This window comes from Jatropha curcas, chromosome 2 (assembly GCF_041381405.1).
Source record: "Jatropha curcas cultivar XTBG-Jc1 chromosome 2, XTBG_Jcur_1.0, whole genome shotgun sequence".
NCBI classification, from domain to species: Eukaryota; Viridiplantae; Streptophyta; class Magnoliopsida; order Malpighiales; family Euphorbiaceae; genus Jatropha; species Jatropha curcas.
The window spans coordinates 23,064,187-23,088,920 of NC_143152.1; the positions used below are offsets into that span (position 1 = coordinate 23,064,187).

General features: G+C 31.8%; 1 protein-coding gene across 4 annotated transcripts; it reads left to right on the forward strand.

Moving 5' to 3' along the window:
* Positions 1-7,555: 7,555 nt before the first annotated feature.
* Positions 7,556-23,861, forward strand: LOC119369112 (heat shock 70 kDa protein 17-like). 4 transcript variants are annotated; one of them, XM_089717877.1, is made up of 17 exons: positions 7,557-7,834; positions 8,039-8,129; positions 8,990-9,056; positions 11,308-12,106; positions 12,788-13,020; positions 14,883-15,042; positions 16,317-16,562; positions 16,732-16,868; positions 16,977-17,316; positions 17,419-17,580; positions 17,908-17,982; positions 20,583-20,683; positions 21,183-21,252; positions 21,902-21,958; positions 22,072-22,133; positions 23,052-23,124; positions 23,350-23,861. In XM_089717877.1, exons 4-17 carry the CDS (start codon positions 11,345-11,347, stop codon positions 23,548-23,550), a joined length of 2,679 nt encoding a protein of 892 aa, XP_089574003.1. In that variant the 5' UTR covers positions 7,557-7,834; positions 8,039-8,129; positions 8,990-9,056; positions 11,308-11,344; the 3' UTR covers positions 23,551-23,861. The 4 variants fall into 4 exon arrangements, with proteins under 4 accessions (XP_089574005.1, XP_089574003.1, XP_089574002.1 ...); XM_089717879.1 differs by lacking the exon at positions 8,039-8,129 and having other exon boundaries at positions 7,556-7,834; positions 14,886-15,042; XM_089717876.1 differs by lacking the exon at positions 8,039-8,129.
* The last annotated feature ends 873 nt before the right edge of the window (positions 23,862-24,734 follow it).

Here is a 24,734-nt window from a genome sequence, read left to right on the forward strand (position 1 = left end):
TCACCGGCGACCAGCCCTTTGCCGCCATCTCCCTGCTGCCGTCGCCTCCTCACCGTGCATCTCCGATCGTTCCTTCTCTCTCTCCCCATTCACTTCTGGCGAGAGCAGTAGTCGCAGGAAGAGTCGGGACTCCTCATCGACTTTCCGGTGACACCAGCCCATAGCCGACCAACCACATCGTCTCCAGCTACCACCGCTCGATGTCGCTCTCTCCTGCTCACGACTCTAGTAAGCACAGCAGCTCAGGTGAGCAACGATTCTATTTCAATCAACTTCAGCCACTTCAGTGGCTCTGAGCTTTCTCTCTCTTCGTTCCGGCAAGCACCACCACTGCCTCCGGTCAAGCAAAATTCTGGTAGTGTGGTACTTGGGTATTGGAATTAATTTTGGTTACTTCCTAGAAATTAATTAATTTCTAGCATTTTGTGGCTAGTCAATTTAATTTAATTATCGTATTACCCAATATATTAAAAAGTGTTGATTCGATTAGAAGACTTTAATTAATTAAAGCCAATTTAAATTAGCGCCAAACAAATTTAATTGAAGAATTTTGATAATTATATTAATGGAATTAAAGTGTGGATTTAATGTAGATTAGATTGAATGTATTATTGTTGTCTTGATAGAAAATTAAGAATATTGAATAAGAATTAATGGTGGGAGCTGTTCATGTGGGTCCTGAATATACATGGCACAACCCAAGAGGGTTGTTAGAATCATGAATGAGAAATGCTAGGTTCCTGAAACATTATTCATACGACTAATAGTTGGGAAAATCTGATTTTTGACTATTAATTGACACTATAACTGCATTTTTTTAAGGAAATGTGTAAGTTAGGGTGTTTATTGTAGATCCTGTGAAAGAAATTAGAATGATTGTGATATGGTGGCAGCCAACCTAGCTATTTGCTTAAAATTTCTGCTTTGATATGAGGTATTTGACATGATAAGTTAAGTTTTTGTTGGTAAATGAGTCAACTAGTGTTTATAATATAGATTTTGATTGAGAGACCTTGATTTTCTTAGGCTGGCAGCAGCCATTTTAGTGTAATTCTTGAACTAAATCTGTGATATGAAGTAAATGAAGTTGTAAATTGAGTTCTTGATTGGAAATGGGTTAACCATCGTATAATGTGTAAGTTTAACCAAACACTTAAGGTTTCTTTGGTAAAATGGCAGCAGCTATCTTCAATTATTTCCATTGATTTTTGTTTGACATGGTACAATTAAGGTTGTAAATCTAATTCTTGCGTGGAACTAGTTAGTTGGTGTGATCCATGATTTTAAGATAGAAAAACGCTAATTCTTTTTTGGCGAATTGACAGCAATTACCTTGATTTTTTCTGTGTTGTTTTACAAGGATAAATATATGTAAATGAGCGTACTTTCAAGATTCCATGATGATTGATGTATAAATATTTATTTATGATTTGAGAGACGAATAAAATGGGTTCGTTACCTGAAATTTTGCTTGGCGAGAATGATGATTCACATATTATTAAGTTGTATTCGGGATCTTAGTTATATAATGATAAAGAAAAGAAAAGAAAGAGTAAATTATAGTTGGCATATGGTTACTACAAGCATATATATATGGATACTTTAAACCAGTAGAATGTGGTGGTTAAGTAAATGTTTATTTTCATTTATTTGTTATTGTATGTATGGGCTTAACCTTAGATAGCGAAGCTTGGATTGTTAATAGCTAAAGTTTTGTATTGTGATTAAATATTTATACTATTACTTGATATGGAGGAAGGGAAATTAAATTGTTTGATTGCCCGATGGATGTGCTGTGTGTGTAATGGTTGATGGATGTAATATTGCTGATATTTGAGCAGGTAGATAGTCCAAATTTTAGGGGAGGTGCTGCCGAAATTTCGATAGAACTTAGATTAATTTTAATTAACAACATAATTAATAAGTTTAGTTAGATTAGTTCTATAACTTGGTACATAATAAATATAGTGCTCTGATTATTTATTATCTTTATTACTCATTTAATGATCTACATATTTATTTATTTATTTATTTATTTCCATTATTATTGTTATTATTGTTATTTATTTTATCATTGTTGTTTATTGTTAATACTATTTATTTATTTAGTTATTTGCATTGCATTATGATGTTTAATTGATTAATATGCTTGCATTTAATTGCAATACTTGATTAATTGTGTTGTGATATTGCTGTGCTTTGTTTGTGTGGAATTAGAATGAAGTGGGTCACCATGGGTTTGTGAGACCGTTTCTGTTATACGGATCCTGATTCTGATTTCTGTTATATTCTGATTCTGTTATATGGATCCCGATTCTGTTTCTGTTAGCCGGGTAAATGGGAGATCGGCGCCCCCGTGTGCACCCACTGTTACCGTTACTGTTAACCACAGGTTGGCTTCTTTATTGGGCGCACCTGATAATCTAGATTTGATCGCAGCCCGCAGGGTGGCCTCCTGTTGTGAGCGCCTGATGATCTAGATTTGATGGAGACGACCGGGTTGCCTCCTGTTGGTATGAAAAAGAAAAGAGAGGATAGAAAAACAATGAGAGGGCTGGTCAAGTGAGGATTAGACCGGTCGGCCAGTATGGGGGATCGGCTCCCTGGTGCACATGTGAGAGGATGAGCCATGTGGGAGGACGGCTCATCGGGGGTTCGGTGACTCCACTGACTAATTTCCACGTGATGTGATTATATGAAGATGTTAATAATTGTGAGTGCTGGTGATATGCCATTTGTGTGATTGGCTGTGTGAGCATATACCTAGTCGGATGACTAGATTGATATATTTATACATTTGTGTGAATGCGTGTGTTGTGCAATGATTATTATTCATTAATAAACTCACATCTCTTTTGTTTAAATCTTTCAGGAAGTAGCTCTTTCTAAGTCCCAGCTATAACTGTGCTCTTTCACTGTTAGAAAAGAGTTCTCTAATTTTAGTATTGATCTCTTAAATAGATGAATGTCCGAAGGCTTATCTGTATTCATTTGTTAGTGAACTCCGCAGATATAGGATTTGTATATCTTTAGTCGTATATTTTTAGTCGTATGTTTTTTATAGATGAAATCATTCTGTGAGCCTGTATTATAAATATAATGTATTGTAAGCAGGGTAAATTGTAAATGTTTAAAATTTTATTGAGATAGCAAATTTGTAGTGTTTCAGGCTTACTATGGGCCTCGGGGGCCTTAAGCTTATCTGGGCCCTAGTGCCGGTCCGGCCCATGGAGTCAGGTCGTGACATCAAGATAGGTCTTTCACAAACTTAAGAGTGCTATAAGCCAAATTGCATAAATTTCAAGGGCAAATTTATGCATTTGGGCATTTTAATTTTTTAGCAATTTACTCATATATATCTTACACGTTAAAATAAAAACTTAAATACTAAACAATTGCGCAAAGCATGAGAAACCACTTATTTTATATATGTTATAGACGTACATTATAGATATATACAGATATAAATGGATATAAGTGCATAGAAAAGAATTATAAGGCCGAGAGAGGTTGAATACATAAATTCATCTCTGTACTTTTCGCGAAAAACCTTGTGACACTTTCAACTTTTATTTTGACCTATTAAACACTTTAACTATAAAATTATACTTGTTAAATATTTTATTTGACCCGTTGAGCACCTCGACTTATAAAATTGGATTGATTAAATACTTGTTAAAAAATTTAAAAATGTAAAATTATTGTTCAAAAAGTTATATTAATTGCATATTAAATTAATATTTTGCATATAAAAGCCAAAAAAACCTTAAAATTTATTGATTTTAGTGTAACGAGGTGTGAAATTATTACAAAAATTAAAATTCAAGATGTCACAAAATCAATTTTATAATTTAGTTTGACATAAAATTTTTTTTTTTTATCAAAGTTCAGGGGTTAAGTGATATATTTAGCCGGCTGAGAGACTATAAATTTTTCAACTAACATTCGAAAAATGAAAATTCAAACATGAATTCTTAAATGTAGTAAATTTGCAGTGCAAAATCATCAGAAAGCCCTGCCACGAGAATGTTGTTCGTGACAATATAACTAGACGTCTTAGATCTCAACACGTGTAACTTTATCCATGTGGCATTATTTCATTGGTTGTCATCTCTCATGATTCCACGTAGGCTTGAATTTTCCACGGTATTCTGCGGACTTCTTGTTAACGTTCTCTTTATGTCCTCTATCTTCCCTCTTCACCTCCATCGCCAAAACTATTTGATCAAATGGTGTTTCTTTGTTACGCATGAGCACCAATCACCAACCTGTGCACACTGGCGATTATATGTGTATAATTCCAGCACCCTTTCCTCTTATTTATGTTTTAAGATCCTACTTCTCTGCATACATTATTTTGATGTGGATTAGAGAAGTTACTATGTTGTTCATTATCGAGTCAGGTTCCATTTTTTTCGTTTATTTTTTACTTTTTATAATTCTGATGTGTGTCTATATATATATATATATATATATATATATATATATATAAAGCAGGTGGGATTAATGACACGTGTAATGCATTAATTGTTTATCTTTATACTTATTTGAACATAAATTAATTTATCATTGTACATTGAATTAAACCGTCTTAGATGTAATTGATGAATATAACGTTGGAGAATTAATAACATATTAAGTAATAATTTATATAAATTTTAATGATATAAATAAATTACATAATTTGTGAATTTTTTTTTTTTTTTTGTATATGCTACCAGTATCCGGATTCTATCACTAGAAATCACCTAATCTAGCTTGGGGCTTAGTCACAGTTAAGGCTGTTCGCCCCTTTCTGCAAGTGTCTCTAGTGGGGGATCAAACTCGAGAATTCATCTCACATCCCCCAGTCTGCGTTGCCAATTGAACCACAATCTATAAGTACATAATTTATGAATTTTAATATATGAACAGTTACTATTTCATACTAAAAATTAAAAATTATTTTTTTGTTAAATTAAATTATGATAAATATAATGGATTAATTATTAATATTAGAGAATTAATAACATGATAAGTTGATGATTTATACAACTTTTAATTATTTAAAGTAAATTATTTACTTATGAATTTTATAGTGAGTTAATTATTTTTTACATTAATTTAAAATAAATCAAATTAATGAATCTTACCACCTTTCATTTTATTTCTTTTTTATTTATCTTTATAATTTTAATATTTTTAATCCACACTCTTGAACACATGTCTATCTATTAATTTTTATTGTAATAAATAAAAATCACGGCTATATTTTTTTTACTATTGATATATCTTTATAATATTTTTTTAATAGCATAATAAAAAAAAATTCATTCAAGAATCAATAAACTATATATATATTCTTTCAATTTCACTTTACTTTACGCTTTTTTAAACCTTGCTATATTGCTAGTATATATATATATATATATATTGCATTAGTTTGTTTAATTTTTTAAGGGTTTAGTTTCCACTATAAATTAGTCAATTGCAGAACTAGAATTTTCTAGCTTATTGAAATGAAAGTAACTCATAACTGCCAGATCTGTGTTCTTTCTCAATTCGGGTCCTTCTAACCTGTTTTGTAACACTGCGAAAATTTATTTTCAAAAACCTCGTGAATTAATTAAATCAAAGATTCTAAATTTCCTATATTAGTACTAAACAGGCTGGATTCTATTTAGCCCAATGAATATTATGACGAGTCGAGCCCGTATTGAAATGTCGAGCATAATCTAAACGGAGAATTTTGTCAATAAAAATTTTCAAGTATACCCATGTAATTGACAATTTAATTGTTATATACATATATATATATATATTAGGAAAAATTAGTATTTTATTCTTATGTTTTGCCAAAATTAACTAGCGTATCTTGTATTTTGAATATTACATTAAAATTTTCTTGTTCTTTTACCTTGGTTAAGCTCTCATATCCTCCTGTCTAATTTCTATATTTTTTCCGTGAATTTTTCTATTAAAAGATGAGAATGCCCTATCCATTCTTGATTCCTGTGTATGCTGCTGTCGCTGATTTTCTGTTCTATATAGTGTTGTTAGCAAGTTATATACATTATACAGTATAATAATTTCCTTGTATGTAATATTGATACATATATGAATTTTTTTATTTTTTTTTGAACTGGTATTTGTCATTTGTGTTGAATTTGCTCTTGTACGCAATTAAATGAATAGATTCAGTTTTAGTTTTTGAATTCACAGAGTTGATAGCTTCTCGGCTTCTCTTACGCATATAGAACAAATTATTTTGGATAAGATAGAAAGAAAACCGACAGTGAAAGAAATGGAGAAGAAGACTAATGCATCATTGTTTTCGAATATGCAAATCTTAAATATAAATGTCAAATGTTCCTCGAGCTCAACTCTCCAATTTTAGTTTGTTGCTTGCATAGGAGGAACCCCCAGTGCCCATCGTTGTTTGTCCACTCGCTCTAGTTCTTTGCCAACAGTCGCCGAGGATGGATCACAACTTGCTCCCTCCAAATTGGTGGCTCGTTACCTTATTCTTCCTCCAAATAGGAAAATTAACGGAAAAAGTATAGAAATTAGACAGAAGTGTATGAGAGTTTAACGGAGGCAAAACATAAGAAAGTTTTAGTGTAAAATTTAAAATATGAGGTACACTAGTTAATTTTGGCAAAACATAAAAATAAAATCGTAATTTTCCCTATATATTATTATACTGTAACTATAGTTATTATTTAATATTATTATTAGTACCGAAACAAACCCATAAAAAAAATAACTAAAATTTGGCCAGTTCTTTTAATAATAAATACTACGTACTTAATTTTTTATATCAATTACAGCCTCCGCGTCTTCCATCAATTTCATGCTAATGTGACAGTTATCTCTCATAAGTAAGTCCTACAACATTCAATATTAACGACAAGTCATATATTCACATATACTAAAGAAAAAATTCTGAACTTTAACGTTTTTATTAAATTTGAACAGTTCTTTTAATTTTATCAATGAATACTGCCCACTAATTAATCTTTATCAAATGATTTTGTTATATTAATATTTATTTAATTAAATAGTTTATTAATTAACTATGTATATTATGTATATAATGGGATTAATCAATTAGAATTCAATTTTAGTAAAAAGTTTTTTAAAAACATTATTTTTAAATATACTAATTAATATAGAATTTCACTTTTCAAAACTTATTTTTCTATATTGATTAATACCGTTTCCAGGATGAGATCAAAGAAGTCTTTGAAAATCACTGTAAGAAGATATCTACTGGTTATACCCTTCAAGAATATGATTTTTTTCAAGTTGCCCTTTGCTTTTGATTGTCAAGAGAGCAAGTATATTGATTGGTATATTTAAAAGACTTTTCAAGAAAATTGAATTCTAATTGATTAATCCTATTATACACTTAATATATATAATTAATTAATAAATTATTTAATTGAATAAATATAAATATAATAAAATTATTTGACAGAGATTAATTAGTGAGCAGTGATTAATAAAATTAAAAGAGGGCCATTTTTAATAAAAACGTTAAAAATTTAAGCTTTTTTTAGTACAAGCGGATGTATAATTTGATGTTGAGATCGGATGTTGTAAGGCACGTTTGTGAGAGATAACTGCCACGTTAACATGAAATTGATGGAAAACAAACAGATGATCTCAGCCTTTCCTCCATGCCGGCCAAGGCACGGCGAGTTCCCAACCTTCGGACACAACTAGCAGCATTTTTCCCTTGAGCTGGTCGCCCTTCTTTGCCGCTCAAATCACCGTCGCGCTGGTAGGAGAGGGTGCCGGACAACTTGATTTCGGTATCTTCACATCATCTCCGGCGGGTTTGGTGGAGGAGGTGAGTCGAAATCACCTCTTATTGTGTTTAAATTATTTGTCTTCAATTAATTCGTGCTTAAATGTGGGATTTGCGATTAAGGTCCTAGGTTTTGATATTTGATAGAAATTAGGGGATTGATTTAAATTGTTAAATTGAAGCTAAATTAAGCTTCCTCACTGACTTCGGAATATTTTGGCTATATATTTGCTATTTTTGGCGAAGATGGATATCAGCTGCCACCGTAAACTGTGGCGTCGATGGCGGCTCCGGTGACCGGATTTCCTGGGGGCAGAATGTTGCACCTCTTATATAGGTTCTCAATATCCAATTAGTTTGGTGATTCCACACTGTTAGATACTTGAACTGATAATCAATGCAAATCCGATAAATAGGCTTAGAAGCCAAAAACTCCTAGAAATCTATAGAACGAGATTGATTACGAACTTAAAGAGGTTTATATAACTAGTCAGTCAAGTAATTATTATTCTAAGTTAATTGGAACCAATTAATTATTAGAAACTGGTTGTAAGCACCGTGTTGTATCTACTAAGTGAAATCTTGACCATTATTGTGACTTAAGAAGTTTAGTTTATAAACATATAAAACCTTTTAACTTAGTGCCTTTAAAGTAAACAGTGAGTTTAATAACCGGTAGTTTGCTACCTAATAGCTAAGTTATATTGGATACACTCAAGACATGAATTATTTTTATTAGCTTATTTTGTTAACACGATTTAAAGCTAATCAAAGTCATAGTTATGTAATGTGAAACCTTTGGTATTGTTGATTTCGAATACGGATAAGGATATGAAAAAATTCGTGTGTTATGTTTAATATTGGGTAAGAATATTAATAAATTGGGATTTTGATGTATTGCTATTGAATTTTCTATTACCAAAAGAAAAAGGGCGATGTATGATTAATAATAATGATGAATTGTAAAAAATGGCGGATGGATCAGTTGTTGTGAGTTGCCTAAAGGATGTGCTTTGAAACTTTAATTATTGAATGATGATTTTTAAACATGTGGTTAAGTCCAAGTCATAGGGGGAGATTCTGTCGGATTTCTGACCGAATCTCCGTATGTGAAGTCTAGGTAATAATAAACAAGTTATTTGGATTGATTCTAGTATTAATAAGAATTCTCCTCTGTTTCTGTTAATCTCCTTCTAGATTGGTCAAGGCTTTTCTCAACTCCAAAGCAAGGATTGACACTGAGGCTATACTTTCTTTATAAACTGTGAGTAAGAATGTATAATACTTTACCAAGCTCACATAAACAAGTGCTTAGTTGTTCATTCTTGTTGACTCTCCTGCCGCTTTTGTATTGATGACACCACAGCTTGGAGGATGAAAATCATGCTCCCATTTGCCTTTTCTGCATGAACTAAATAAGGCAACTTTACCTGCTTCTGTATCTAATTTACCGTGCCACCTAGTTAATTTTAGGAACTTCATTGTTCTTAAAGTTCATTTTAGCTGATTATGCTTGCTGTTGTAATGTATCATAGAATAACAATGTAATTTCAGGCCTTTTTACATAATTTTTCTTTGTATTCTTTGCTTGTCTTGCAGAGAAGGATTGTTTATTTATTACAATACACTAATCAGGATGATGTCACTGCCATTCAAATTGGTTTTATTGCTGTCCTTGCTTTCTTTAAATTTGATCCCTTCACACTCAGCTGTAGTGAGCATAGATCTAGGCTCAGAATGGATGAAAGTAGCTGTTGTGAACCTAAAACCGGGGCAGTCCCCAATTTCCATTGCAATCAATGAGATGTCAAAGAGGAAATCCCCAGAGCCAAGAAATGATATTCAATTGATGTTTTTTTCCACTGCTGTGATAATTGATTAGTTGAGATAAAACAATATTATAATTCAATAGAGCCAATAAATGATATTCAATTGATTTTTTTTTTTTTTTTACTTTAGATTTGTTCCCATTTGTAAGAATTAAACTTTTAGAGTATTTGAATACTTTGCTATTATATTCTGGTAAAGGTAACATATAGTATTGGGTTTAGAAATCTGCTTTTGAAGCTGAATTGGATTCAGATATTTTTATCTGTGTAATTTACTTTTACAAGGTAATTTATCTTGTGGAGGTGCCGTTCATGCTTTTCTGAATAGCCAGCACTCAGGTTGGCTTGATGGAAATAACTATTAACTTGTTATCAATCTGTTTTTGTTGGAGATTTAATTTTGACATTAATTTTGTAGTTTGATGGCGATTAGCAGTTTTGTAAGTGACAGTCTCGCCATTGGATGAAGTTATGTAGTTGTGTATTGTGTTTTTTATGTAGTTATCTTGCTAATCTTATTTAAGAAGTTATAGTGATAAGGTTGACAAATCTAATTTATTCTCTTTGATCACTTAAAACATGAGTTGAGTAATTTGCTGGCATCTAAACTAATTTGATTATTTTAATTGTAATTTGGGCTTCCCCATGATGATTTTTATCATATGTAATAAACTTTTTAATTAGCTCTAATAGATTAGCAAAAGTAAGGTGATTATTTTTAAAATCTTAAGTGATTAACTGATTATATGAGCAAATTCTTGAAATTCTATATCATACTTGCTGGACTTAAATTTGATCATCAGATCAATTTGGAATTTGACTGACTGCTCTAATGATGTTTCACTTCACTAATTGTTATTATTCTCTCCTTCAATAATTGTTATTATTCTCTCCTTCAATAATTGGTTTTTAGCAATAGGATTTTTTTATATATATATTTTTTAATTATTATTTATAGCTTAATAACTAGTTTTTTCTTTTAAGACATCAATTAAAATAAAAAAAATTAAAAAATATGGGAAAAAATAATTTAAAAAATAAAAATAAAAATTTAAGATAAAAAATGAATAATTTAAAAAAATATAAATAATAATTCATATAGGAAAACACAAAATAAAAATGTGGAAAAAAAATTGTAATTTGAAAACATTAGCCATCTTCTAGAGATAGAAAATAGTTTTCAAATTATTATTACAAATGAATCTAGTTTCCTTTTTTTTTTTTTTTTTCTAAATCTTCCATCTCCATGGATAATGGAAAATGAAAAACAGAAAAGGGTTTTCTACAAATCAACACCATCATAAAAGTTTTCCTTTTCTTCTTCACGCGCGATCACCAAAGAAAATTGTAATCCAAATCTCTCTTCTACACCAACATTTTGAATGCTGGACACGTAAACAAGTGCTTAATTGTTTATTCTTGTTGACTCTCCTGCCTGCTTTTGTATTGATGATGCCATAGCTTGCAGGATGAAAATCATTCTCCCATTTGCCTTTTCTGCATGAACTAAATGAGGCAACTTTTGCTGCTTCTGTATATAATTTACTGTGCCACCTAGTTAATTTTGGGAACTTCATTGTTCATTTAAAGTTCATTTTAGCTGATTATGCTTGCAGTTTAAATGAATACTAGATGTAATTTCAGGCCTTTTTAACATAGTTTTTCTTTTCTTTGCTTGTCTTGCAGAGAAGGATTGTTTATTTATTAAAATACACTGATCAGGATGATGTCACTCCCATTCAGATTGATTTTATTGATGTCCTTGCTTTCTTTAAATTTAATCCCTTCACACTCAGCTGTAGTGAGCATAGATCTAGGCACAGATTGGATGAAAGTAGCTGTTGTGAACCTAAAACCGGGGCAGTCCCCAATTTCCATTGCAATCAATGAGATGTCAAAGAGGAAATCCCCAGGCTTAGTGGCATTCCATTCCGGTACCCGTCTTCTAGGTGAAGAAGCTGCTGGAATCACTGCTCGTTACCCTGGCAAAGTCTATTCCCAACTCCGTGACATGATTGGGAAACCTTACAAGCATGTAAAGGCCTATTTAGATTCAATGTACTTGCCATTTGATATTGTGGAAGATTCTAGAGGCTCTGTGGGTGTGAAAATTGATGATGATGTCACAGTGTATTCAATTGAGGAGTTGGTGGCCATGATTTTGAGTTATGCAATGCATCTGGCAGAGTTTCATTCGAAGGTGACAGTGAAGGATGCGGTCATCAGTGTGCCACCATATTTTGGGCAGGCAGAGAGGAGGGGGTTGATTCAGGCTGCCCAGTTGGCTGGGATTAATGTGCTTTCCCTGATTAATGAGCATTCAGGTGCAGCTTTACAGTATGGGATTGATAAAGATTTTCCTAATGGGTCTAGATATGTTGTATTCTATGACATGGGTGCAAGTAGCACTTATGCTGCGCTTGTGTATTACTCAGCTTATAGTGGCAAGGAGTTTGGGAAGACTGTTTCCATTAACCAATTTCAGGTGCGTTTCCATTTAGCAATATCTATTGGCATTTGGTGTATTTTTATCACAAGAACATGCTTTACATGGTCCAATAGTGCACATTTGTATATGTCATGTATCCTTTATCTTTGGTTCCTATATAGAAACAGGATTATATTATAGCACAAGAGGAAGAATGGGAAAATGGGAGGGAATGGAAGAAAATCTACTAACATAATATAGGGACAAAGTGGAAATTTAACCCTAGAAGGTGTCTTTGCCTAAAAATTAGAGATATGGTTTATGACTGGCAAAAAACTTAATTATCTAAACAACATTAATACTTTTCTGGTTGCAAATCTATGACATTAATCTTAATAATGGAAAAGCACCAGTGATCTTATTAGATTAAAATTATTCTTGCACATTCTGATATGATTGCTCTTGTTAGATGTTGTTGGCTACTTTCTTTCAACTTTATATCAGTGCCTTTTTTTCCTAATTTTCTTTTTATATGTAGTTTTCGGGTCTAACCTTCTCTCTCTCTCTCTCTCTCTCTCTCTAATGGTAGACCTCTGCTATATCTAATTTAGGTTTTTGATTGAAACCTGAAATAGGATAAAAAATTTTCACTTATCTTGTACATAGTTTATTGTTCTCCTTGTTATTGGGTTTTTCTTTCAGTCTGATAGCATTGTCGTTTGCTTAATGCATGTCCAGGTTAAGGATGTTAGATGGGACCCACAGCTTGGAGGCCAAGATATGGAAGCACGGCTGGTAGAGTTTTTTGCAGATGAGTTTAATAAACAAGTTGGAAATGGGATTGATGTGAGAAACTCTCCTAAGGCAATGGCTAAATTGAAGAAACAGGTTAAACGCACTAAAGAAATCTTGAGTGCAAATACAATCGCTCCAATATCAGTTGAATCTTTATATGATGATCGAGACTTCAGGTATGTTGAGTCTTAAGGACATGTACTTTACCATGCATGCCAGGTTGATTTTGTCAAGTTTATGTTTACCAAGTGTTGCCACCTTTATGGCCCTTTAGCCGCTGCCGGGGTGCTTACTTATAAGTTTGTTCCCTTCAGTTTTTCTTCTGGCCTATAATTTGAATTTTCTTCTTTAAATTGGGTATATAATTGTGCCTTACCACAACTAAGGCCTTCTGCATTGGGTTTTATAGTGAGAAGCTAATGGCCTTGGATAGAATTTCTAGGGTGGAAACCATTGCCCAAACCAAGTCATTTTGAAGAACTTGGTGCTTCCACTAAAAAAGATGGTATAGTTTCAGTTGTAAGATCTGAAATATGATAAAGTGTGGCACTTCTGTATTTTCAGGACCATTATATTGGCTTTCATGTCCACAGTATAATTAGCATGCTGAGGATTCTCAACATCCATGGTAATGCCTTTTAATTTGCTCTTGGTGAGAAGGATTTCAAGCAGAAAAGAATCTTACTCTTATAACTCCTAAATATTATATTTGAAACGGCTATTTCTGGTTAAGGAAGTATCATGCTTCAGTGATTTCTTCAGTGTTAATAGAAGAAACCTGACTTGTTTAACAAGAAGTTATAGTTATGAAGGGGCATCCTTGAGTCCAAGGGTATTAAGTTAAGCAGAACTAAAACTGGGTTTCAATTTAGTAATGGAAGGCTTGATGGTAAAGAGGTCCCACAAAGCACATGTTTTAGATACATTGGCTCTATTATATAAAGGGTAAGAATGGATACTGGAAGTGAGGAGGATTTCACCCATAGGATTAAAGCTGGAGTTGTATAAGATCACAAAAGACCAACTATTTTGAAGCTGAAGTTTTTACTCAATCATGATGTGATCAGATAAAGTGGTGGAAAAATAATCTGTATATAAGATAAGCATGAGAAAACAAATGAAGGTGCTAAGATGGATATGTGGAAATATAAGGATGGACAAGATAAAGAATGGATACAATTTATAAGCAGGTAGAAGTGGCACCCAATGAGGAAGGGAAAATACATTGATATGCCTTGCACATGTGCATGTCAGACTAGCAAAAACACCAGAAGGAAAGCTTGAGGGCATTAAAGTTATTGCAGATAAGAAAAGCAAGGGGAAGAGTGGGGATGACACAGGGACTAATATAAACCAGATGTTTCTGAAGATGCAATTTTGAATTGGAACGAATGGAGGAAAATGGAACTATATAACTGACCTCAACTAGCTTGGGTTTAAAAGTTGGTTAAATTGATTTCCCTACACAAATTCATCTAAAGTTCTAAACATAAACACATAGCATTGTTTTTTCGTACTGTCAAGAGGGTAGCATTAGGTGCATAACACTTGTTTTTTAGATTTATTGGAGTGTAGCCTGCATCCAGCAATACAAGAAAAGTGTTGAGTGTTTTTTAATTCTGCATATTTTCTTTTATCATAGACGTGGATAATGGTAAGTTTCCTGGTTTTTCTCCTCTACAAACGAATGGAATTGGGTCACTTGCATTTTCCTCCTTGTGATCATTAAAAAGATACGGAATTTGACAAGCAACAAGGTCATTAGGATGCATGGTACCTATGGTTATCAGTTATGCATTTAATTACTTCATGCACCGTAACCTGAAGATTTCTTTCTTAATTGCATTATTGTACTCCTTCCCTTTCCTTTGTCTTTCACACCTATATATATATATATATATATATATATATATATATAGTTGGATTGTATAATGGGATTTCAAATATCTGTTGTTGTCCAAGTAGCAGTTGCCCTAAGTAAATAAGTTCATGTGAATATAAATGTTAATCTCGATGTATTTGATTGTTTGTTTACCAGAAGTACGGTAACACGTGATAAATTTGAAGAGCTGTGTGAAGATTTATGGGATAGATCTCTTACACCTCTCAAAGAAGTGCTCAAACATACGGGGTTGAAGGTGGATGAAATATATGCAGTAGAGCTTATAGGTGGTGCTATCAGAGTGCCAAAGTTGCAGGTTGGTACTACTTTATCAGTTCTGGACGTGTGCCAGAAAAAAACTGATTAAACTTCACATCAACAGTTAGCTCAAATTTTTATGATTAAAATTCAAGCAATGTCACAATATTGCGCATTCATATTGTGAAGAAAACAGAATAACTGCCATCTATTTTGTCTTTTATGGGCCATATTGGTACATTTTGTTTCATTTAGATAAAATTTCAGCCAGTAACAAATCATAGTTCTATCATTCCATCATTCTTGCCTTTGCTCTTGCTCTTTTGATTTTTTTTTTTTTTTGAGGTTCTTGGAGATTCAATTTGTTGAAGTCAAAATTAATGTGTTAAGTTTTTGAAAGGATCTCTAAAGGAAGAGACAAGTAAATAAAATACTGGGTACATAAAGCTTGGATGGCTGAAATCAAAACAATAGGAAGAGAATATAAGGGTCATTTTTCTTAAGGACATGATTTCATTGGTTTGAAATAGCTTCCTTATTTGTTTCTGTTTTTGCAGTTACCATCCATGTACTCATTGCATAAATTAACAAATAACCCTATATGTTGGAATATATTCTAGACATATGACATATTGTTGCGAGTTATAGAATTGATTTTTCAAATAACTTGAGATAAATTCTGTGAGTATCATTTATTTAGCATCAGTAACATATGATTGGTCTCAGTAAATGCAATACTACACCCTGGAATTCCTCGATATCATTTTATATTCTGTTCAATATATCAAGAAAGGGGATTGTTGAAAATATTGTTATTGACACCATCTTGTCTAATATAATATGGAAGGCAATTTTTTTCCCGGATTTTTCTTGGGGTAATGTAGATAACAATTATACAGTTGAACTCTGTCATTGTTTCCTAGAATAGGTTTCTGGAGCATGTTCACATTTGCAGGTCTATTTTTATCCTTTTCCCATTCTGCCTTTGTGTGATGAATATTTTCTAAAACTAGATCAAGAAAATTTAGTATCATGCATTAATTGCAAAAACATGCCTTTAAGATTGCTTCTTTCAAATCAATATCATCTTAGATAATTGTGGGCATAACATTTATGCTTTTTAATTGTTGATATAAAGATGCATGGTAATATTGCATGCACTATACATAATTGGAATGAATCCTGTTCAACTGCCTGATTTGCAGATAGCTCGGCGTGCATGTTGTAATTACCAATTCAAAACATGATCCTGCAAAAATTATATGAACCGTGTTAATGGTTTTCATCAGTTCATGGAGCGAGCATGTAACTTTCTGATTTTCCTAATGACAGGCTAAGCTCCAGGAATTTCTTGGAAAAAATGAACTGGACAAACATCTGGATGCCGATGAGGCTATAGTTCTAGGCTCAGCACTGCATGCTGCAAATCTAAGTGATGGGATCAAATTGAATCGTAAGCTGGGAATGGTTGATGGTTCTTCTTATGGATTTGTAATTGAGTTAGATGGACCTAATCTTCTGAAAGACGAGAGCACTAGGCAGTTGCTTGTGCCAAGGATGAAAAAGCTTCCCAGTAAGGTAAATGGCATTGTAATATTTTTATTGTGTTTGAAAGAAATGATGTGACTATAATTCATGTGCTTGAGGTCAAAATGTTCGTAATGGGGAAAAGAAAACTATTTAATATTTTCAACATTATCAACTTTGTTTTCTATATTTTCAGATTGCATGATTTTGATAATTGCAGATGTTCAGATCCATTATCCATGACAAAGATTTTGATGTCTCGCTTGCTTACGAGACTGAAGATCTTTTACCTCCTGGTACTGTCTCTGCCATATTTGCACAGTATGCTGTTTCTGGTCTGATAGATGCAAGTGAGAAGTAAGGATAATGATCCTCTAAATCACGTAGATGCTTACCGTGCTTTTAATTATTCCAAGCAAAAACTTGTGATATAATTTTCTCATCTTTATTCCTTATATTGTCTAGATATTCATCTCGAAATCTGTCCTCTCCCATCAAGGCTAATCTGCACTTCTCTCTCAGTCGAAGTGGAATTCTTTCTCTGGATCGAGCAGATGCTATTATTGAAATATCAGAATGGGTGGAAGTCCCTAAAAAGAATCTGACTGTAGATAATACAACTGCTACCTCTCCTAACATATCAGTTGAAACTGGGGCCAAAAACGTTTCAGAGGAAACCAGTGAAAACTTGCAATCTGAGGGTGGCATCAACAATGCAACCAACTCTAATGTTGAAGAGCCAAGTGTCATTGAGCCGGGTACAGAAAAGAAGCTGAAAAAGAAGACATTTAGGGTTGCACTGAAGGTGCAAATATGCTAATGACGTCAAGACTTTCTGTACCGTTCCTGATATAAATTTTCGTGACTCGTTTATTGCTTTCTATATTTTTTTTTTCCTATTTTGTAGGTTGTGGAGAAGACATTGGGACCTGGAATGCCTCTTTCAGGAGAATCTCTTGCTGAGTCCATAACTAAATTAGAAGTATTGGACAAAAAGGATGCTGAGCGAAGGAGGACTTCTGAATTGAAAAATAACTTGGAAGGATACATATATTCTACTAAAGAAAAGGTGTGAATACTTGAGTCACTGCTGCATCTCAACTATTGAAAAAATCAAACTATTTATGCACCTGGTGTTAATATTGTTTTGATTTTCTTGAATTTACTTGATGTTTGTTCCATTATTTGTCTATGAAGATTTTAGTCTCTGTATTATACACTGCCAATCTTATGTGTGATGTACCTTAAAATAGGCCTTGTGTATTAATCTCAAAATACTAAAACAAAGTAAGTTTTTGTTTGACTTGATTTTTTTCAATATTGTTTAGTATTGTTAACTAGCTTTATATTCCCTTTAGTTTTGTTTTTTGATTGATTTTTATTTTGGCTAGTTCAGCTTGAAACATCTGAGGAGTTTGAGAAAATATGTTCTGATGAAGAACGCAAATCTTTCATTGAAAAGCTTGATGAGGTTAGCCTTTCCTTCTTTCTTCCTTCTCTCCTCTTTTCCTTATTCTTAACTTTGTTCTACTTGTCATTTTTTCTAGTGGTTTCTGTATGTTATACATGGTGGTTGTTAGTATGAATAATATAATTTTTTTTAAATGATATTAGACTCTAGCATCAGTAACAAAAATAAAAAATGAGCAAACATGTCATTATACAACACTGAGGACTGGGAATCCTCTTTTATAACTCAGTAGACACTACAAAATATATATATATATAACAAGCTAACTGAGTAATGTACTATTATATTATCTAAAATTTCAATTGGTATACTAAACAAAAGTGCATTGGGTAAGTTCCTAATTTTTAATTTTGTTGAGTGGCTCTGGCAATTCTAGCTAAGCACACTTCAACTTTTATCTTCTCCATGGACTCCCATGAACATTGATGTTTTATTAGTAATTATTTGTTGATATTTAATTTGGAACACAAAATCTAGTAGAACAAGTTTGGGTAATACTTGCTTTTCAATGCAAATATTTTTAATCTAAAGATGGTTCTTGCTTGAGAGTTTATTTTACTTACTAGGCATTCCATTTAATTGGGTAAGTTATAGATTTGGTCACCGAAGTTTGACCTAGATTGTAATGAGGCATCTGATGTTTAGTTTTTCTCAGTTTAATAACTACACTTTAAAATAGTGTTTCAACTATGTATTTTAGCAAATTTAATCTATTTAAATATAGAAATATTCTGAATAATATGTAAGCGTTGCTAGAACTTTCTATTGCAGAAAAAAAATATTATGTTGCTAGAGTTGTGGAAAGGTTTTTATTTTATTTATTTATTTATTTTATTTTAAATTTCTTTCTCCCATGTTGTGTGTTGTCCCCAAATTCAATTTCTTAACAAAAGTTATAGAGCAATAATGAACTTTTCCAAAACTCTTACTTGCAGTCGCTTTTCACAGCGTCAAGTTTTACAATACTGATCCCTAACTGAAGAAATCCTTAAATTATAATCTAGACTAAATATTCAAACACATTAAATTTTAGTGACTTAGTAGGAAAACAATTGAACTTTTAGTGACCTTAGTGCCACAATTTTTTGTCAAACTTTAGTGGCCAAATTTGTAATTTAGCTCAGTATCATGTCTTAAGAGCAATATAATAGAATATCAAAAGTATTTGCAATATCTTATTCAATAGTAGTTTGATTTTGAAAATTTCCCTCTAATCCTTAGTTATACACATATGTTCGATCCCATAAAAATTTTGTAGGTTTTGATGGACAAATTAGTATAACTTTAAAGGAATCATTAGTTAAAAATTATAGAGAGTTCTTTTTATTTCTTAATTTCTGTGATAACAACTATATATCGAGTTAAAATTAATAAGGTTTTAAATTTTTAAGTATCTATCTTGTCTGTATCAAATTGTACATTTTCATATCCTTAATTGCCCTTGAAAATGTTCGTAAATTAACCAATAAAAATAAAATATTCGTTTGCAAAATAGAACACAAGGCTTCTATTGGAAACCCAAATTTTATAACATTGAGCTGAAATTTACTTTGCCAATTCCGAATTCGGAAAGGACAACATTTGATAGAATTCAATTATTTCAATATTAAAAAAGAAATGGTTTTGAAATAAATAAAAAGAGGTCATTTTATATTTGATTTTGCAATAATTCAATTTAATTAGAATGGTTTAATGCTCAAATTTTATATTTTATTTCCTGGTCTTGTACAGCTGTTAGTTGTTTCTTAAACCATCATTAAAGAAGTAAAAGAAATTGAATTTTATTGATTTACATCCATTTGGAACAATTCTTGCTAAGAATTAAATTTAATTTGATCATTAGGATTGAATGGACTCAAATTCTTTGACATGGTTTTCCAAAACTGAGCCAATAAAAAAGTGAAAAGTAAATAAGAGATGGAAGTTGAGTTTGATGCTAACAATGTAACTCGTACTCATGGTAGATTTATCTCTGATAAATACTCTGACTCAATTATGATATAAGCGCTAAACTTACTTAAAAATTAGTGCACTAAACTAGTATATATATATAAACTTAAAATTTTAAGGGCATATTTACTTATACAAGACAATTTTCTGTTTTCTAAGAAAACAGTACTCTTAGAAAATGAAAACTAGAAAACAAAGAATGGAAAACGCGTTTTCTTGGTAGCAATAGAAATATCATATTTTAATTCAAAAACTTCAAAAACATTATTCATAATTTTCATAATTAAATACCTGAACCTATGCATATATATATATATATATATATATTAATTATGTTAATATAACCAATCTCAAAAATTAACGTTTTTCATTTTGAATCCTTTTACTAATTTTTCATATTAAATGTAAATATCTGAACTGAAAGAAAAATTTTTTATTTTTTTATTTTGATCAGGAAAAAAGCACAATATTGTAACATAGATACTCTATGTTTAATTCATATTTTTGTCCTTTAGAAAGTCTTACCTTTTGTCTATCTTTTCATGTCATCACATTATGGATTAAAAATTTTTAGCACTTGAAAACTCAAAATGGTCTGTGTTGTAGCCATTTGACTTGCATTTGCAAAATTAACATCTTGGATTTTTCAGGTACAAGAATGGTTATATACTGATGGTGAAGATGCTACTGCCACTGAGTTTCAGGATCGTCTCGATTCATTAAAAACTATTGGTGACCCTATATTTTTCAGGTATGAATTAATTTAAGTAAGGTCTAAACCTCCAGCGGATGAGCACGTCTTCTTTAGCAGGTGTATTATCACATTATTAGCTTGTGTACTTAAATTCAGTGTTCCAGCCATGGTCTTGAATATTGGCTTTTCTTTAGTGTATCCTGTATCATAATGGGATTTTAGCGCAGCATTGCATTATTTCTGTTTCTCTATAGGTGATTGACCAATTACTCCAAAGCAGTTGACAAAACATGAAAATTGTCTGTTTATTTTATAAAATTTTAATTTATGTTATTGTTTACTTGATATCTTGTATTGTTTTATTAATTCTCTTTTCAAACTTTGAGTTCATTGTTGATTGGAGTGAATGGTCTTAAAATATTTCACAGCAGCAGTGGCCGATTCATACTGATTCAGTTTGATTCTGGCCGATTTGATGACTCAATTTTTGTTCTGTTACTGTTTCGAATTCTGTAATTTAAACCCCTGATCCGAGCTGACAAATATTCTGGTGCAGGTATAAAGAGCTTACTGCAAGGCCAGCAGCAGCTGAACTTGCTTTAAAGTATCTTGGAGAGCTGCAACAGGTGATGAAAGTTCAAATGATTTAATTCAAACAAATTAATAGGTGTATAGGGGAAAACCACACGCTTACAACAGTTCAAGTAACATATTGATATTATGTTATTGCTGGATTGGTTTGAAGAAAAATGTGAAATCAGGAATGAGCTTTGACAAAATTAAACTACTGTTTTTTCACTAAATGGAACAAGTATATCCATGAGCATTAAGATCAAAATTTAAATGATCAGCATGAAGTATATAACAAAGGTAGCATGTGCTTTTGATATGATGCTTGAATTGTTTTTCCACTGGACCTTTGCATGTATCATGTGTTTTTGATATGATGCTTGAATTGTTTTTCCATTGGACCCTTGCATGTATCATGTGTTTGTTAAAGAATCTCTGTTTTTGACTGATATCATGTGTTTGCTGCTAGTGGTTCTTCCATTTGGCAACTTTTCTGCAATTTACTGTTGACTATTTGCGGATTGTCTTTGGTTATATATATGAGTTGCAGTAGCAGTTGCAGATGTCAATCAATGCACCTTTACTACCTATTCAGCCTTTTATAGATAGAAGTTTGCTTCATTTTATTACGACTGTTGTCTTCTCTACATGGCAGTTGTTAGGTTTTAAAAGCATGATTGACCCTTTTTCTTTATGTCACTGCAGATTGTGCAGGGCTGGGAGAAAAACAAACCTTGGCTTCCAAAGGATAAAATAGATGAGGTGCTTTTCACATATTGACCAACTCTGCCTCTTTATGATTTTTCTTTGAACTGTCAATGATTGAATAATGTCATATGATTTACATTTAAAATTTTGAATATTTGCTTTTGTAGGTTCTAAGTGATGCTGAGAAGCTAAAGAGTTGGCTGGATGAGAAGGAGGCTGAACAGAAGAAGTAAGATGTTTCCACTTCCCTTCAATTTTTGTTTTTGTTATTGGCTGTGGTTGCCACTCTGCTGCAAATATGGTTTGTATTTTTTAGTATAATTTCCTAAGTTTCTTCAAGTATTTGGCCATTTATATTAACTTATCTATATAATCATAGATTGATATATGTATATACGTATTTACAAGTTATAGTTCAAGTGTTAGGAAGCACATTGTGTATGTGAAGTGTTTATTTGCATATTCAGCAAGTATAACCTAGTGCTTTGCATTGTAGACTACAGAAAGTTCAACATGACTTAATATAAAAGATCAAAGGCTCTTAGGCTGTCTAGATTATTTATTATCTAGCATATTGTAGTGCTTTTCAACTATAATTGTGATATCATAGTGATGTGCTAACAAACCCTAATCTTAATTTAGTTTGTAAGGAGACTACAAGTTATTGAAGGTAAATATGACTAAAGAAGTCCGTTTATTGACAAGAATACCTAGCCAAGTGGTTTGATTGAACGTATGAGGTCTGCTCTTATTCTGCTGTCATAATATCTGAAGATAAACCTAGTAAAATCAGATCCTAGCAGTTGAAATAGAGCATAAACTAATCGAATAACTGAATTTTGAAGCTGCATAGTTGCAGCATGAACAGCAACACGTTAAAAGTAAAAACATATACTGTTATTTTTAATGCTTGCGCCATCATTTTCTCTGGGGTAGAGAAAACTTGACTCTGGCAAGAAGACCTGAATATATTGGTTGTATGGTTGGATCAAAAGGACTTTCAAGGATTAGTTAAAAAGAAGTCTATCCATGATGAATTTTAAGACATGACTATAGAGAGCTTGTGCATATATAAATGGATTAGTTAAATCCAGGTGTTGATTGTTATTTAACGTTTTCTTTCTTCCCTACCTCTTCTTCTTAACAGGATTTCAGCATTCAGCAAACCAGCATTTACATCTGAAGAAGTATACGAAAAGTTATTTAATCTTCAAAATAAGGTATTAAATTACTTCTGCATTTCTTGAAAATAGGATTTTTCTGTTATGCTATGCTTGGAAAGCCGTAATGGAATGTAAAGTTATATTAATCAATTGCATTTTGTTTACACTAGAAACATATTTGATTATATTAATATTTACATTCTATTATGACTTACCAAATATATCCTCAGTTTTTCATTGACAAGACAGTTTTGAATGTTTTTTGGTGTTTTAATTTTTAAGGTTGCTACTGCTAACAAAATTCCGAAGCCAAAACCTAAAGCTGAGAAGCATAAGAAAAATGAATCTGAGGAAAGCAGTGAGAAATCGAGCAGTTCTAATTCTACTTCTAAGAAGAATGCTGAAACTGAAAAATCAACAGTAGATTCAAGCAGCTCGGGCGAAGAATTCAAGGAAGAAAATGAGGTTCATGATGAGTTGTGATTATAAACGAATGGACATGCCAATAGGACCGGGGAGATGCAGTGCTGCAAAATTTTAACTGCAGAGAATGGCATATAGTGTTTTTTTTTTTTTTTTTTTTTTTTCCCTAAAAACAGCTTAATTTATTATCATTGAGATTGAAGGCTCTAGGGCAATTGTAGATTTTTCCCCCTTGATTAATTCTATTAAATATAGGATTATACCCATGAGACTAAGAGGTAATTAATGGCGTGCATGCCTGTTTCCCTCTTTGGGAGTTTTGATATTCTGTATTCCAAATATTATCCAATAGCTAATTTCATTTCAGTTAATATATCAATTATGCATGAAACATTCAGCTATGTTTGTCATATGTTTTTAAATAGTTCTGGTACTTAAAATTCAACATGCATTTTTTTTTTTTTTTAAATTTTTCTTTGGCCTTATCTAAAATAAAGGAGAATACCATGTTGGAATATCTTTTGCAGAGCACAAGTGGAAGAACTATAATTTGAATACTGTTTTTATCAAAAGCAGTAATTTTTTATGATAATTAAACAGGAATTTTTGTTTCATTCTTAATTACTAATTCATATTAAAATAACTTGACTTGACTAATTAAAAAAATATTCATAATGTTTAGATAAAGATATAATTGTTTAATTGTTGAAATGAAAATAATTTTGCTTGATTATTATGTAACATTTATTCCATAAATTTCCATAATTTTCACTAACAAAAATTTTACCAAAACAAAAATTAATTTCTTCTAAAGAAATCAACCCATGTCATATGCTGTTATTTTTGTTTAATTAGGTTTTTACTACTTTATTTCTCTTTTCTTGTTTTCATTACTTCTATAGTTTCAGACTAATACACTGCCGAATGAATTAAAATTGGTAACTAACTATCCAAAGAAAATGATAATAAAATTCCCCATCATGCAGCTACTATACAATCGATCATGCAGCTACTATACAATCGTTCCCTCCGTGAGATTGAGGAGAGGATCTTCATAAATGAAGTAAATACTCAATGTGAACATTATATTTTTATTTTAAACTTTTCAAAAAGTGCTCTTTCTAATTTAGCTTTTCAAGTAGTTCCTATTTAAGTGATGCGTGTTTAAGTGATGCGTATTTGTTGACTTTAGGTGAAGATTAGCGCATGAAGAGATTGTCAATGATGATGATGAAGCAGTAATG